Genomic DNA, 15,473 nt, shown 5'->3' with positions numbered 1-15,473 from the left:
TTTCTGACAATCTAGTTTGATTAGTGTCTGAAGCTGGAGAGCCCCAAAATGTCAGTTGCTTTTGTTAAAGTCTTTTAATCTTTTGTTGATAGGCAAATGTTAAAATAATTGGTAGGCATATTGAAATGAGTGGAAGGGGTTAGAGAAGTTCAAGCAGTATTTGAATGCTGGTTAAACCATATTAGATTATTCTGTTCTTATTCGATAATTTGAGCCAGAAATGAAGAATTTGATGGAATGATTTCTGTGGCCTGCATTATGTAGGCTTCTCTTGTTCATAATAGTCAGTTCTTGGCTACTTACCATGATTTAGTCTAGAGTGGTTCTATTGGAAACCATTTAATTCAACTGCTATTATTTTTAAAGCATTTCCCCTTGAAGCTCTGTCAGCAACATGTTGGCTTGGGTGCTTTGTTGATCTATGCATGTTAAGAAAACGGTTGTCCTTTGATGTAAGGTAGTGATACTCAGTATGGTGATTGTGACTGAAGATTGTGATCTTGACTGTTTCCAATGAGTTTCAAATGTCGGATTACTCATTCAAGAGAGCAGTAAAATAATTTTAAGCCACCGTCACCAGCCTTAAAAGCATTGAAGATTTCTTCAAAGTTTGAGGAAGCTGCTCCTGAGTGGATGACATACTGGCCTTTTTCTGGAGGCATGATTATACCTGCACCAGAAAACCATCTAAACCTCAACTTTGAGGTCGCTTCTGTGGCATGGCTCCTTTATTACTTTGGAGATACCCTTCAGGACAGGAATAGGGACTCCTAAATTCAGTAGTTTCAAATCACATCTGAGGTGTGTTTGCAGAGCTAGGAAGTTCAGCTAGGATGCTGTTCCTCATGTAATATCTTTCACATATAGAAAACTCTTTATCCTGAACTTGTGTCATATATTTCTCCACATCTGTCTGAGAAACCATTTGGGTTTTTTTTTTTTACAATCTCTCCTTCTTATTGAGCCAGGTGCTGAAGAAAAACGATGAAATCTAGGTTTTTCTCTTCGCACTGTGGTCAAAGATCCAAGGAAATAGTATACAGCTTTGTAATTACTGGATGCTAATGGAAGAGGCATCCTGCGTCAGGGATGACTACTCATAGTGCTAATGTGGTTAAAGATGGATTCTATTCAGGAAGGGGAAGGAGGGCTTCTTTTTCCTGAGGTGGACTGAGTTTGAAGACTTTCAGAATGATCAAGATCACTGAGTGTTTGAGTGTCTCCCAGCACCATTTTGGGTTTCTTGCTATTTCAGCACAGAGGACTGATTGCCTGAGGGGTACTCTGGTTCCTTTAGCAAAGCATTAGCTGCAATATGTGGTGAGAAAGAACTAATTTTGTCCTGACATTTTTATCCTCACAAACTATCTGGTATGTCCACATTCAGACAATTTCTTTAGGATTTGTGTAGAACAATTTGTGCCTCTTCCCCAGAAGAAGTAGGTTAGGATTTCCTTTCACTGGACTGCAATCATGTAAACAACAGTTTACATTGCAAAACTTTCTGGAAATATTTCTACAGCCCAAATAGAAAAAACTTCAATATCATGAAATTAATACTTCTAGAAGAATAATTGAGCACTCAGGATTAACGCAGGGTACCTCAGGATTACCTTCTTTGCATAGTACTAAGAAAGGTCATCTACTTTATCACTCATAAAGCAATAACTACATTTGATATGCTTTAGTCTAAAATAAACTTTCAGTATCCCTGGGGTTTTTTTTTCCCTGTCTGGTGAGGGGGACACAGAAGCTGTTGCTCTGCAAATTTGTTTCCTGAGTAGGCAAGATAGTAAAATTGTCGTAAAGTATTCCCTCAAGTTTTGAAATGGCTAAGATCCTCTCCATTTCATTATCTGGCCTCTTCTTGAAAGAGGAGACTGACAATGCACAGCCTTGGCACAGCACCCATAGGCATCTCCCCAAACCTAAACACAGCTGTTTAGTCTAATTTTAGATCCACTGACCCTTTGACAACTGGGGAACTAAGGACACTTGTGTAAAGTAGTGCTCAAAACGTCATTAAACAGTCCCTGGTGAAAGTCCCCATGTCTGTCTCACTGACAATGAAGGCACATCACATTGAGTGCTCACATGGATGGACTTGCAAGGCCTGATCCTCAGACAGGGTAGCTCTGTGCCACTTAAGGGACAAAATTAAAGATGTGCAAGCAGCTCACTGAGCTGGAGCAGGAAGAGGGGAAGGTTTGCAAGAGCTAACTTTGCATTCGAGGCAAGGGAAATTTAGGTGATCTGAAGCAATATACAAAACAGCTCATCTTCCTGCCTGTCCCAGTGTCCCCCCCTTCCCCTGCACTGGCTATATGGCAAGCCTAGGAGCTGTCCTCCCCTTCCTACCACAGACCCTAAGACACTTCACTGCTCCCAAGTAGTTTTCTTCTGTGGGGTAATAACTGCTGTCTTCAGCTAGTACAGTTCTGACCAATACCCTCTATACGAGTTCAGATTTTACAGTCTAAAAGCCTTAGTCAAACAGGCTTAGAATTCCCTCTCTACAGTAGAGAGATGAACTACAGTTCACATCTTTTGTGCGTAACTGATCATCTTAACTTTGTAGCTGTGCTTCACTCATATTTCTGCACTTGCTAAGCCCTTTCCTTTGGCTGGGAATCCCCACAGTATCCTTCAGTTTTGCAGCAGGGTAAGGAAAAGTCCAGCCATGACAGCATTGCTTCATGTAAGAACCTTCCTGTCTCTCCCATTTGTGAGGAGCTTCTTTGGTCTCCCTGTTAAATCTCAACATAGTCATTCCTCTTCTCCAAAACACTAACCTTTGCGGGTGCACATTCTTTTGTGTTCTCCCAGGCTGACATGTGCAACTGCCATTAACTAAAATTTTGTTGCATTAGTTAAGGATGGGTTAACACCCATGAATGTCACCAAAGCATGCTCTGTGGAAGGATTAGAGGAAGGGGATGCTTTATAAATGTTAGATTATAGTACAACTGAGGCTATTCTTCTGTTAGGTAACTGTTGTTGTGTGGGAAAGAGCATAAGTCACATGTTTGTGCCTACAGCAGGAGAACACAGATTCACAGGTGCTAGGTTCAGCACATAGCATGTGTATCCACACAGATATGTATCTGTGTGAGCTGAGAATGGTTTCATATATAGTACCATTTTTACCTCACTGTTTCGTATTGTTACTTGAGGTTACTTTGCTTTTTAAAAATTTCTTGCTAAATGCCCTGTTGCTACTTCCTCTTTGTTTAATGCCCACATAAAAAAACAGATAATGGAAACAGAAGAGACAAAGACACTGAGGATGAGAAGCTCAGTTATTGCCATCATTTGTCAGCAAAGCTTTCTCTCCAGTTTAAAAATCTTCCCAGCTTATTTCTCAAAACAGAAAAGTGTCAATAAAGTCTGTTACTGGCAAGCCTGCAGCAGTTCCCTTAGCTTCTCTACCATGCAGCCAGTAAAGACACAGAGCACTTTGTATAGAGGAAGCATGGGTTACACATACATGTGGAACTTGAGAAATAGGTTTAGCGTGGCTTTTCTGGATAATGCTCTTTCTCTTGCCTTTAAAACTTAACTTTAGTCATAATTCAGATTACGAACATCAAACAGCCAGGTAGTTTACAGTCCTTTGAAAAAAAATCATCTTAAACCCAGTGCAAAATGTACCAGTAAGTAGCACAACAAACAAAGACAGTAAGTATGAGCTACATCAGCCTTTTGGCTTGGTTACACATCATTTCCTGCTGAAACACAAATTCAGAAAGATACATGAAAAGAACTTAGCTTCAAGTGTGCAAGGGTCTTTAAGCTGCTTATTTTCACTGGTGCATTAGAGGATTCCCACAGGTAACTAACAGGATGTTAATGGGAGTCTGCACCATGGAGCAAATGCTACTGTTTGTACCTAGAGGACATACTTTGTTGGTTGCTTTGTTCACTTGTTTGCATTCCCTACAGTTTGATCTCACCGTAGCCCCCAGAAAACGATGTTGATGTATTTTGCACTTTGCTCCTTGCCCCTGAAGCCGATTTGTTCATGCCGACGGGTGCTGGCACTGGCACACGGGGCACCTCCTGCATACCGGCTTGGCGCTGCCCCAGGCAGCAGGGCACCCAGCAGTGGGAGGAAATGGCAGTCGCGGGTGATGACCTGGGTGGAGTTCCTCACACCGCTTGTCCCGTGGGAGATAGCTTATCGAGGACGCCTGTGTTTCTGGAATAATATACATTTGATTGAAAGCCAAAATTAGAGTAGGGAAGAAATTGACTGCCCAGGGCTGATTGGCACTTGGAGTCAAAGGAGGGAGCACGGACCCCACAGTGGGGATCTCCTTATCCATCGGCACCAGTCTGCTCCTCTTGCAGGTGTGTCTCCACAGTTCTTGCTACTACTCTTCTTTCTGTTATTTTTGTTTCCCTTCAAAAAGCCAGCTGAGAGCCTCTCGTTAAGGAGCTTTCAGTTTTATCTGCTGCCCACTCTCCACCACGTTGCAGCTCGTGGTAAACACTGAAGTTCTCTCAACCAAAACTGTAAAGTGCCAGTGCCACTTCACTGGGCTGCCTTGCCATCCTCAGCCATCTACTTCCTGCTGTGCTAGTGGTCTCTGTCCTGCAATCCAGTGGGCGCTGGGTCCTGTCAGAACAGAAGCCCTACAAAACAGCTTGCTCAACATGGACTGCATACAGCCCCTTACATTTACTGATGTGTTTCCTTTCCTCCATAGCAGTTAAGTTGCATTGTAGCCTCTACCTTTTTAGGCAGTTCTGAGCTGCCTCTAATTTTAAGCGTTTTGCACATGCAGACACCACAGATGCTTGGTTAACTGGGCAATGCAGTGCTATATGTAGAAAGGAGAGGGCAAAACTGTTGTTTTTAAGCACAGTTAGATGCATCTGCTTTTTCTCTGGCTAAGTTTGCATTACTTGCACCTATATTGTGTCTTCTAAATTTTACTGAAGGGCTGAAGCCATTGCATAATTAATTATGGTTTCTCTGCCCAGAACTTTGTTGGCCTTTTACATCCACATGATTCTTCATGTCACTTCAGAAGCTCATAAGGGAAATATGCTATTAATGGAAACATAATTTAAGTTAAAACATTGATCTTTGTTGTTTTCAAGCCTACCCAGTGAATACTGACTCCTTAAATATTCTGTCGACAAAATACTTTCTTATTTCTGAGAATGGCACCCGGCACCCTCTATCCACAGTGCTCTTATGTGGTAAGAACACAGCTGATGCCACAGTAAACAACTATGATGTAAAAAGAAAAGTGGGAAAGTGGATTTCAGGTCATAAAAAAGTGCTAGAGTTTGGTACTCTGTAACAAAACAGAAGTTACGTCTTCCATCAGAAATAACAGAATTGCTGGCAATATTCTGTTTTCTGGGGTTTGCACCTATGTAAAGAGGAAGAGATTCTGGCTGCTTTTGTTGACACATATTGACATTCTGAGGTGATTTAGTTTGGCCTGATAGAGTTTTCTTCATCTTATTCTGCCTTTTTTGCAACATTTTCTCTAATTTGTAGTGTTAAGAGTTTTCTCCTCCACACCATATCAGTGCTTATGCACTGTCAAATCAGCCAGTACTGTTGCAAATTCATCTGTCTGCTGCTTGAATAGTTATGATGCCTTCATACAAAACTCTTGTTGGACTTTAAAGCTACCATTTAGACATCAACTAATAGCAGCAAAATACTTCTGACTTGTCTTGGAATAGCAACAGCAGCAAAATTCCCACTGGAGAAGAATATGACTTGGGAGGTGAATACCCCCTTCCAAATGGGATTTTGTCCATTTAAACCTGTACCAGTGCCAAAGTCTCCCAAAGCCAAAACGATTTTACATCTGGGATGAAGTCCTATAACTGTAAGAGATGGTAAACTGGCAATGGATTGAAAACAAATTACTGATTCTTCATTTGCCTTTTTTCTAGCTGCCTGTTTCTCTGCCCTTTAAAAGCCACCATCCACATCCTGTTTTCCAGGAGGTCCATTTGGTTTCTCCTTTCTCCCCACTACCAACTCTTTGACTCATTGCAAAACGCCTCCCTTCCCTCTCCGCATTGCTCAACACTTTCTAGGGAAGTCTCCTCTCCCTCCATCCTGCCTTCCTGACTGTCCCAGCCTGAATCTTGTGCTGAGCCAGATACACTGCTCTTCAGTGATAGATCATATCTCCCCTTTCCCCTTTGACATGACAATTTTTTTTTCTTTTTCCAAAGATTTGCACAAAGCACCTTTAACTGTAGAATACAGAACAGTCTTTGTAACATTATTTTCAAATGGTCTTCAGAAAACCCTGACTGAAGTTTCCAGTAGACCTCAGAGAGAAGGACAGACTCACCCAGTGCCCTGCTTTTGGGTAACTTTTCCACACTCTGAGTAGGTAAAAAGGGAGCAGGGGAAAGCTGTCAGTTCAATGACGCTGGTGCATGCCACACTCCTTGCACAAATAAAAGGGTTTGTATTGAACTCCCCTGAATTTCACAAATATGTACAAAGAGAGTAAAATGCAGAGCCTTTTAAGGTCATCTCCAACCAAATTGAATTGATTAATGAGTAATTTCTTAATGGTTTTACAAGAGCCAGTGAGAAATTATTGTCATAGCGCTAATATCTGCATGTATGTGTATGGATGTGCACACAAATTATTTCTACAAACACTGTATCAAGTAACTGTTTGAGAAACCTGCATAAATGCTGACTATTTTTTTGATCAGTGCATCTGAAAAGCCTGTTTGCCAGGTATTTGTCACATCATCAGTGCTCCAAGAGTGATTTTCCTCTCTATAGCAAGGGAGGGACAGGAACCTCTCTCACAAAAGAAATAGAAAACACTGTTGATTTTATTTTCAGTTTAAGTCCACAAAAAAAAAAAAAAAAGGAGAAAAATATATAGCCTGCCTTCCCATTCTTCATTCAGATTTAATAGAAGTCCTTAATGTTTCTACTGGAGTGATGTCTTTTCCCGTTGTGTTTCCTACACCAGTGGGGCTTTTTTCACTAGTTTTTATCTGGAAAACATGTTGGCAAAAAGTGCTAAGTTTGACCATGAAGAGATTTTATTTGTTAATTAGACCTATAAAATCTCCATGAGGACCCAGGGTGAGGTAGGTGGCCCCATCATCCATCAGCTTTCACTGGCAAAGTGAGCTCCACACCTGAACACAGTCCCTGCCGTAAGCTGCACTGCTGAATGGATGTCCTTGTAAGGGCATCCTGGATGCTTGGCTTCATCTGCGTGTGGACATTCATCGAGCAGCACAGCTATGGCAGTCCAGGAGCATAGCTGCAGAGAGCTTTAGTGGAGATTGACTGAATCAATATCCCTATCATTGCTCATGTCAAGGAGTGAACTCCATCATTACTTGTATCAGTGTGCCCCATGGCATGTTAATTTGCACATGACTACTCATAACATGCAGCATATAGTGTGTCTGTGCAGCTACTTTTGTGTAGATACGTTATGAGGACAAGCCTTAGAAATGCAAACAAAAAATATGCCAATATATACACTAGTATATATATATTTAAAATTGAACTCCCTCTTCTTCCATTGCATAAGACCAGCCAGCATGAGCAGCAAACAATGCAATTTTGCTTTTTATAAGTGCAGTGACTAGAAACAAGGATGTAGAAAGAAGAGACCTCTGGTATACAAAGCAGGCATGTTGGCAAAAAATAAATCCTGAGAGGAAGCTTGCATTGCAGGGGCCTGCAGTTTCCCTGGGGTCAGGAGAAGGCTGTGTTAGGTGCTCTGCTCCTGTTGACCCTTTCAAGACACTTCAGCAAAAGCTCCTCTTGACTTCAGCAGGAGTTAACCTGTGAGTGAGGGGAATACCCAAGAGAGGTTATGAATTCAGAAAACATGATGAAACTTGTTGGATGCTTTGGAAGTAAAGGGCATTTTTACAAATGGGAGTCATTCTGAGCAGGTCGGGATTCCCCTGCAAACTGTCCTGCTGTTCCTGCTTCATCCTAAACTGCTTGTGTTGCTTCTATGATGATAACTCTATTTTTCTCCTAAATATTTCTCCTATAACAATAATGCTATCTTCTTTTACATTTGCTAATAGCAGTACCACAAACCAGCATCCTGTTTGCCTTCTTTATTGCAGCTGTATACGGGGCAGAAGGCTTTAGGGACTTTCATGCAATAATTCCCAAATCTTTTTCCCGTAAGTATATTGCAAACTCAGCTCACTACAGAGCATTTCTGCCTAGTTCTGACTTCTATAATTTTTGTTTGTGTCATTTCACTTCTCAGTATTGTACTGCATATGCTTTTTTTTTGTAAATTTGTCTGCATACACTACCAAAGAAAGAGCTTCAGCAGTCTGATTTCTTTGTTTCCTTCATATGTATTATTTCAATTTAAGACAAAGTCTACTTCAAAAGCCACATTCTCCAGATCCCTGGCAGGAAAGGATTCTGTAATTGTTTTGTATAAATATATTTACATTCAAATTATTATAATTAAAATTAAAACTATGGGGTGTGAATTATGTAAAATCTGTCATGTGCTCAAGCCAAATAGTTATATTGCTTCCATTCGCCATGGTGAAAACAGCAGTACGGGGTTGTAGTCCACTAAATTTGCAGAATAGCGTAGGTTATTTCTGTTTAGCCAGTCATGCCCCCTTTGTAAAACAGTTTGGTCATTGATTTTTTTTTTTTCCCCATAGCTCTAAATTACTCCTCTTTTTAGGGCATACATTTTAAAGGAAAATCTGCTATTTATGATGTGCGTTCATTCTGTCTTGCATATGATTTCTGTTAAAATGGCAGTATTTGAAAAATCTTTAAAATGCTGCTTAGATTGGTAAACTTTATAGAATGTGTCCAGTTAGGCAGTGTTAAGAAGTGTGAACACCTTTGCACTCATCCTGTTTCCCAGTAGGATTTTGAGTCTGACACTTTTGTCAGTCACATCCATGCAATCCTCCTGGGACACCTGGGAGGTTGTAGGATGTAGCAGAGAATAATTTGCTAACCCTTTCATTTTCAAATGAACGTCAAGGTTTTTCACATCTTGAGGTAATACTGTCCATAACTTAGTTATGCCATTGGTACACCACCACTTATCAATAAGGCTACCATGAAACTACTATTCCACAAAAGGAAAAGCCTTGATCTTTTTTGGGTGAAACACACCTCTCATGCACTCACCTAGGCATTAAAGTAAATGCTCTCCTTTTTCAGATGGGGTGAAGGAAGAGGTTTTTCACAGAAAGGAAACTAAGATTTGGGGCAGTGAAATGAAGAGCTAATTTTTCACCCCAAATTGTAACAATAGAAAAGACGGAAATAACTACAAAGATGATTTATTCTACACAAAACATCAAACAGTCCTGTGGAGAGAAGAGGAATGAATACTGGCATTGACTGATCTGAATCTTGGCCCTTTTCCGTAACACTTAGGTTTGCTGTGATCGTATCAGACCAAATTTACTAATTTACACTATCAAATGTAGTGAAGCTGTGTCAAATTTATACCTGAATTCTTCTAACTTCAAGCAGTTGTCACATATGGGGTTATGACACAAAGGACTTATCCAATAGAGTCAAAACAGTTCTCTCACCCACCTTTGTTGATTTGACTGTTTTTTTTACCAGTAGCTTATGGCTGTAGAGATGCTCTTTTCTCATTCAGTGATCCTAATCCTGCTGTCCTAAAAACACAATTATCACTCCTACAATTTCTTGTAATGCTAGTTCCTGCTCTTAAATTCTTCATTCCATCCTTCCCCACCCTGGTTTCATGATCCCTGCTTGTACTCTTCACTTTCCCATTGTCCTTGTTTGCCCCATAGAACTGCAAGCCAAATATTTGGTTTCAGTACAACCCTCGGGATCTTCCTGCCAAGTGGAGAATGTTGCATTTTCAGTTAATTTTCATCCATTTTCCTTGATGAGTTACTTACTTGCACAATTGTTTTGGACAAATCCTTGTAAATTGGATTCATTTAAAGTTCAGTTCCAATAATCCTGAATTGTCAAAGTGAACATTACAAATACAAATCTCTCAAAGTGATCTAAGAACAGACTTGTAATGTTGCTTGGGTTCCCAGTTCCCTGGATGCCTTGTATTTGTCTCACTGATTTTCACTGTTCATTTGTTAATGTGTTACAAACTCATCATATTGCCCATGGAAATGTAGTCGTGTTTGTAGCTTTTGTTATTTAGGTATATTGTACATGCTATTTGCAAGTTATCTCCTTTGATGTGATTGTTTCTTTGCCACCGTATGTATTCTGTGACAAAACTGAGTGGCATCCTCTATTGTTTTTTTCAGCCGGTAATATTAAAATAGAGACTCAGAGTGATGAAGAGAATGGGCGTGCCTGTGAAATGAATGGGGAAGAATGTGCGGAGGATTTACGAATGCTTGATACCTCTGGAGAGAAAATGAATGGCTCACACAATGGCCCAGGCAGCAAGGCTATGTCAGGAGTTGGAGGCATTCGACTTCCTAATGGAAAGCTAAAATGTGATATCTGTGGGATAATTTGCATCGGTCCCAATGTGCTCATGGTTCACAAACGAAGCCACACTGGTAAGGCCTGACATAGTTTTTCCTTTAGTTGTCAAGAACTGGCCATATTTTAGGAACTAAGACTTATTTTCTGTATCATGCACATGTTCCCTCTTGTAAGACAATGTAGCATTGGTAGGCATTTGAAACTCAGTTATTTTGTTATTTTGGACAGCACAGGAATTAAAATTTCTTTCTGACAGAATTCCATCTGTCGGGCTAGAAATTGTATGTTTGGTTTGAAGCTACATGAAAAATCAAATTTAATATTTTTTTTTGATATCTAAGGTATTTTAAAGAATTGCTGAAGAAAAACTCATTTGTGGCTAACTCTGAAATTGATCCAGTTCTCATGTTTCCAACAATGCAACAAAACTCATTATGGATCAGTGATTATGAATTAGAAAAATAAATGTTAAGGGAACTATACTGACAGTAAAAAAGGAGTTAACTTTATGTCAAATGTTCATGAAGTAAAACCAAGAAGTGCCACTAGTCAAATCTGGACTAAAGGTTTTCTTTCCACTGGGACACTAAAAGAGACATGTAAAGATGATGTTCTCCATATGGATGGCTTTTCATTATCAGTTCTTTGAATCTTGTTGCCATAATTTTCTAATTCTAACTAGTCCTAAAGAATGCAAAAAATGAAGAGGCTGATACAAATGAAGAAGTAAAGATGAGGGTCTCATCTTACATGATATAAGCTATCTGAAAATCAGGCTTCCAATATAAAATCTAAGGTCATTCGTAGTCAAAGCAGAACTGAACTGTACTGTTGTGCTACACAAATTACTTTGAATATAAATAAACAAAGTATTTGGCATTTTTTCATGAACATTCAAATGAGAGGGAATTTTAAAATATTTTTAAGGTGAGAATAACCTGTCAGATGGCTAGATTCCACTGAAATAGTCCAGCTAGTGAACACAAAAATACTTTCTTCCCCTGCATCCTGACAGTCATGCTTAACTGATTTCCCCAGAATGACTAAGGAATGAGATTAGAAGGTTATTTTCAGAGTAATGGAGAGGATCCACAAAAAGACCCTGAGTGTTGTCTGCCCCCTCCAGTGCTGTCTGCTGTAACTGTGGCTGTTCAAGCTCTGGAAGGGTGTGATGTGTTAGTGTAACATGGGTTAGCCATGCTCAGAAGCTGTGCTGGTGATAGCAATGGTGTTACATTGCCTACTTCAAAGTACTCTTCAATTTAATATGATAAATCCCTCTGTCAGGGAAGAGCAGATAATTATCTTTATTGGAAAAGCCACATGTAGTTCCCAGAAGAGAGGCTGCAGCATACTTCCTAGATATAATAAAGTGCTTGTTGGTCTATTGTTTCCCTTTTTTTTTAATTTAATATTAATATTATCCTTTAAAAGTTGGTAAATGCATATGGAAAATGACTTGGACATGAGGCCTTTTAAACAGACCCATAGGCTTGATGAGGATGCTGTAGCAGTTGAAATAAAATGTTGCAAATTAAAATGCATTTAGAGGTAGAAGTTTTTGTGCTTGTTTAAGAAGGCTTTTGTTTAATTAAAAGTATGCTGTTGCATTTGGAGGAGCTGTTTTGAGTCCCTGTGGATCAAAGGCAGCGTTTGCACTAGGGCTGAATGGCCATTGTGGGGCATACCTGATTTTAGGGAAGCAGTGGGCAGAGCTGCCTTTGCTTCTAGTGCACTGACTGGTACCTGGCACGCTGAGTCTTCGGAGGATGAGCTGGGCTGCCTGTCCCCCATGACAGCATCACCAGGGGCCACCTCATTGGTTTCCCTGGCATAGACCTCCAGATGCCCCGTGTTAGAGGGGCTCATATGCCTGCCAAGGGTGATCAGGATGCTGCCACACAACAGCTGTCTCTCTAAGAATTCTCCACCCATTGCAGAGCCCTCCCCTTGCCAATGGGACCTTCTTTTTAATCAAAGAACATTGTTAAAGCCCATAATGAAAGCACCCCATGAGGTGCACTTTGCTCAGCAGGATCCCCTTCTTTTACACTCAATAAAACCAAAGAGTGTGAAGTTTCACCCCAGAGTCATACCATGGAAAGAAAGCCTTTGCTTTCCCTCCAGCCTTGTCGTCAGCTGCTCTCCTGAGAAGCCTCTTAGGCATTTTTTCAGGGCCTGGCAAGGGAGTGGAGGCTCAGAGCTGGTAGTTTAAATTAAAGGGATGTCATGGGGAAACTGTGGTGACTGCTTTTCCTTTCAGCTGCACTGTGAAAATTAAAGTAGATATGGGATATACTATTACAGACCTTTAACTGACTATGCCAAAGCCCATTTCAATACATGCCTGGTGAAGGAATAAGCCTCACAAATGAATTACTTTGCTGCTAATTCATGTAAAACCTGCATATACAGTGAGGCTTCCTTAAATAAATATTTGATAAGTGAACAAAACTCTAGCATGCTAAAGTGCCAAAATAAAATGACTTCCTGACCTGATAAAAAGCATAATTACTTTAAATGAATACACCTGCCAAGTGCAGATACGCAGAACAGCACCTGATATTTCTGTCCCCTCCTGTCTGCTAGCAGCTGTACAGCACTGACTGCTACCTGTTGTTCCCATCTGTGGAGCAAATCCCACTCACAGATGCCCAGCTCTTCTCACTCGCCTTCCCTGAGGCTTTCAGTACATTGATTTTCTCCAGCTTGCTGCTATCTTGCTTGGTGTTTAGGAAAAAGACTATCTAGAAAGGACAGAGAAATCCCCTTCTGCTCCTTGGTGCTGAGACCTCAGGGTATTGATTCAGGCTTCGCTAGCTCATTGTGCACATATGTATGTGCATGGTGTGCTTATGTATATGTGCATATATAGGTGTGTGTGCACAGGTATATATAGTCCCTCCTTACATGTGCAGATCTTTAACTTAAGTAAGTCACCAATTAGTTCACTTATGTCTTGTTAGCTGGGTCTGAATGCCTCCAGTTTATTTAGAAAACTAATGCCCAAACAAAACAAAACAAAGAGAAAAGAGCTATACATGTCTCTGAGTTTTGGATGACTTTGTCATTATGTTGTTTAAGAAATAATAAATATTTCAATTAAGAGGATCAATATTCTTCACTGAATAAGTAGCTCAGGGCCCATGCTGCCACTAAGGCTTGCAAATCACTCCAATGGTGGTTGGTTCAGTTCAAGGCTCCCATTGCAAATTTTGCTTCTTGGCCCATATTAGTCCATAGTTACTCAACGTGTGGTGAAATTGGCCCAGGATAGGTTGCTCAGAACTGGCAACAAAATAGCACACAAAGCTGATTGTTTAAATAAAAGATGCATAACATTTTTTCTTCCCATCCTTCCCATTTTGGGAGGGTAGTGCCGCAACCAGTAATTTTCCACCAGTGACCGTCTCCATCCTAGTAGGGCTAGGAGCTTTCCTGGTCTCACAAGCCAGGCTTTTCCCACCCAGGTAGATGCAGCATGGACAGCCAAGGGCCAGTCAATCTACACATAGTTTCAGGATCTTGCAGTGTTTGTGTCATTTTCCTTGCACAGCAATGTACGTGCAGGTTCTCTTGCATTTGATCCATTACAGAACTGTATGTTCTGTAGAAATATTTGAAATGCAGCAGTCTCATTTGAAATGCTCCATCCACCTGTCTTCTCCACACAGTGCAAGATTTCACCCCGTAATAGCAAAAGCTATAGGCTGGAGATAGATTTCAGTGTTACTTTGCTTTACATTTCATTCCTGGAGTACTTCTACGATCCTTGTTTTCTCCTTGTACGCTCCTCTGAGTAAAAATAACAGAAATGAATGCTCAAAAAGCTCTTTAGTAAGAAGTAACCATTTCTTCTGAATTTGTGTCCTCCATGACAAACTGACTTCTTCAATACTGTTTCAGTCCATTTCTGAAAAATACCTTCCACACTGAGTAATTGGCTCAAAGAATGAGTGGTAAAGCAGACAATCTCTTACCCATTTTCTTTTTCCCCTAACAACTACTGCGCATGGCTTATGAAGTACACTGCGAAATCTATAAGGCTCATTCTGGCATTTCTGTGGACCACCCCAGTTGAACCAGTTGCACCTATAGTTTAGGTGAATACAGCTACTTGATGGACAAAGAAAGTGAGCTCATTTGGCTTGACAGGGGCTATGCTGACCTACTTGCAGCTATTTGACCAATGGTAATATCTTGCTATAAAGCAGATTACTTTTATTGTTTGCTGAATGCTAAATCTACCAGCCCTGATGGTTGAGTTTACAGATTTTTGGGTTATTACTGTGCTGCTGTCTAATTGATTTTCAGCTGTTCTACTGCATTACCCAAAAATCAGAAATTATCATGCTGCATATATATCATGTATGGACATGCAAGTTGGTCCTAGGTGTGCAAAATAATACATGATAGTTAAGTGAGTGAGAGAAAGAAACTGTTTAACTTGTATTTATTTTTATATATATTTTAACTTCAGCACTAAAATTTTAAATTCAATATTACTGTTATATAAAGGAAATCAAAACTAAGAATAGGTCATCTTTGGGCTATTTCTATTACCAATAGTGTGTCGTAATTACTAGAGCAGATTACATTTATGCCTAAGAGAAACAGAATTCAGCAAATGAGTTTCAAATTTGACTAAGTTGACTAATTTGACTTAGTTGAGGGCTACAGAGAAATGTGCATGCAGGAGCAGTTCCTGCTGATACAATACTCCCATATATAAATTTTCCTTTACTCCTACCTGGTACAACTGGAAACATATTTTATTTCTCCCAGACTTAAGAAAAGGCTTCAAATGTCTTAAATTAAAAAAAAAAAAAAAATAGCTAAGTGAATAAATGAACATACTGATTTTAAACAGCACTAAAAAGCAAGCAACTGCCATACTAGTTTTTGCAAAGGCTAGTTGATTCACATCCTTAAAAGCAGGCACCAGTTTAGACAAATCAAGGCTGTGTCTCCAAGTTTTATCCCGTGTCCGTTCAAACTATAG

The 15,473-nt window shown here is 40.1% G+C and overlaps 1 protein-coding gene across 21 annotated transcripts in view; it reads left to right on the top strand.

Annotated features, from left to right (window-relative positions):
* The window catches only part of IKZF1 (IKAROS family zinc finger 1), a 105,862-nt gene that overhangs the window by 74,382 nt on the left and 16,007 nt on the right, over window positions 1-15,473 (top strand). For 15 of the 21 annotated variants that reach the window (XM_061449145.1, XM_061449139.1, XM_061449138.1 and 12 more), the window contains 2 exons: window positions 8,107-8,166; window positions 10,285-10,545. The exons of 3 other annotated variants lie outside the window; for them this stretch is intronic. In XM_061449145.1, coding sequence (XP_061305129.1) covers window positions 8,107-8,166; window positions 10,285-10,545 — 321 coding nt within the window. The remainder of the gene's footprint in view (window positions 1-8,106; window positions 8,167-10,284; window positions 10,546-15,473) is intronic. 3 more of the 21 variants (XM_061449132.1, XM_061449131.1, XM_061449134.1) reach the window with 1 other exon arrangement.

This window comes from Pezoporus flaviventris, unplaced genomic scaffold (assembly GCF_033815535.1).
Source record: "Pezoporus flaviventris isolate CSIRO_AGI_PZ_B2104156 unplaced genomic scaffold, CSIRO_AGI_Pfla_v1 ptg000007l, whole genome shotgun sequence".
Lineage (NCBI taxonomy): Eukaryota > Metazoa > Chordata > Aves > Psittaciformes > Psittacidae > Pezoporus > Pezoporus flaviventris.
Note: the sequence above shows the minus strand (reverse complement) of the source record. Positions and strands in the feature narration are given on the sequence as shown.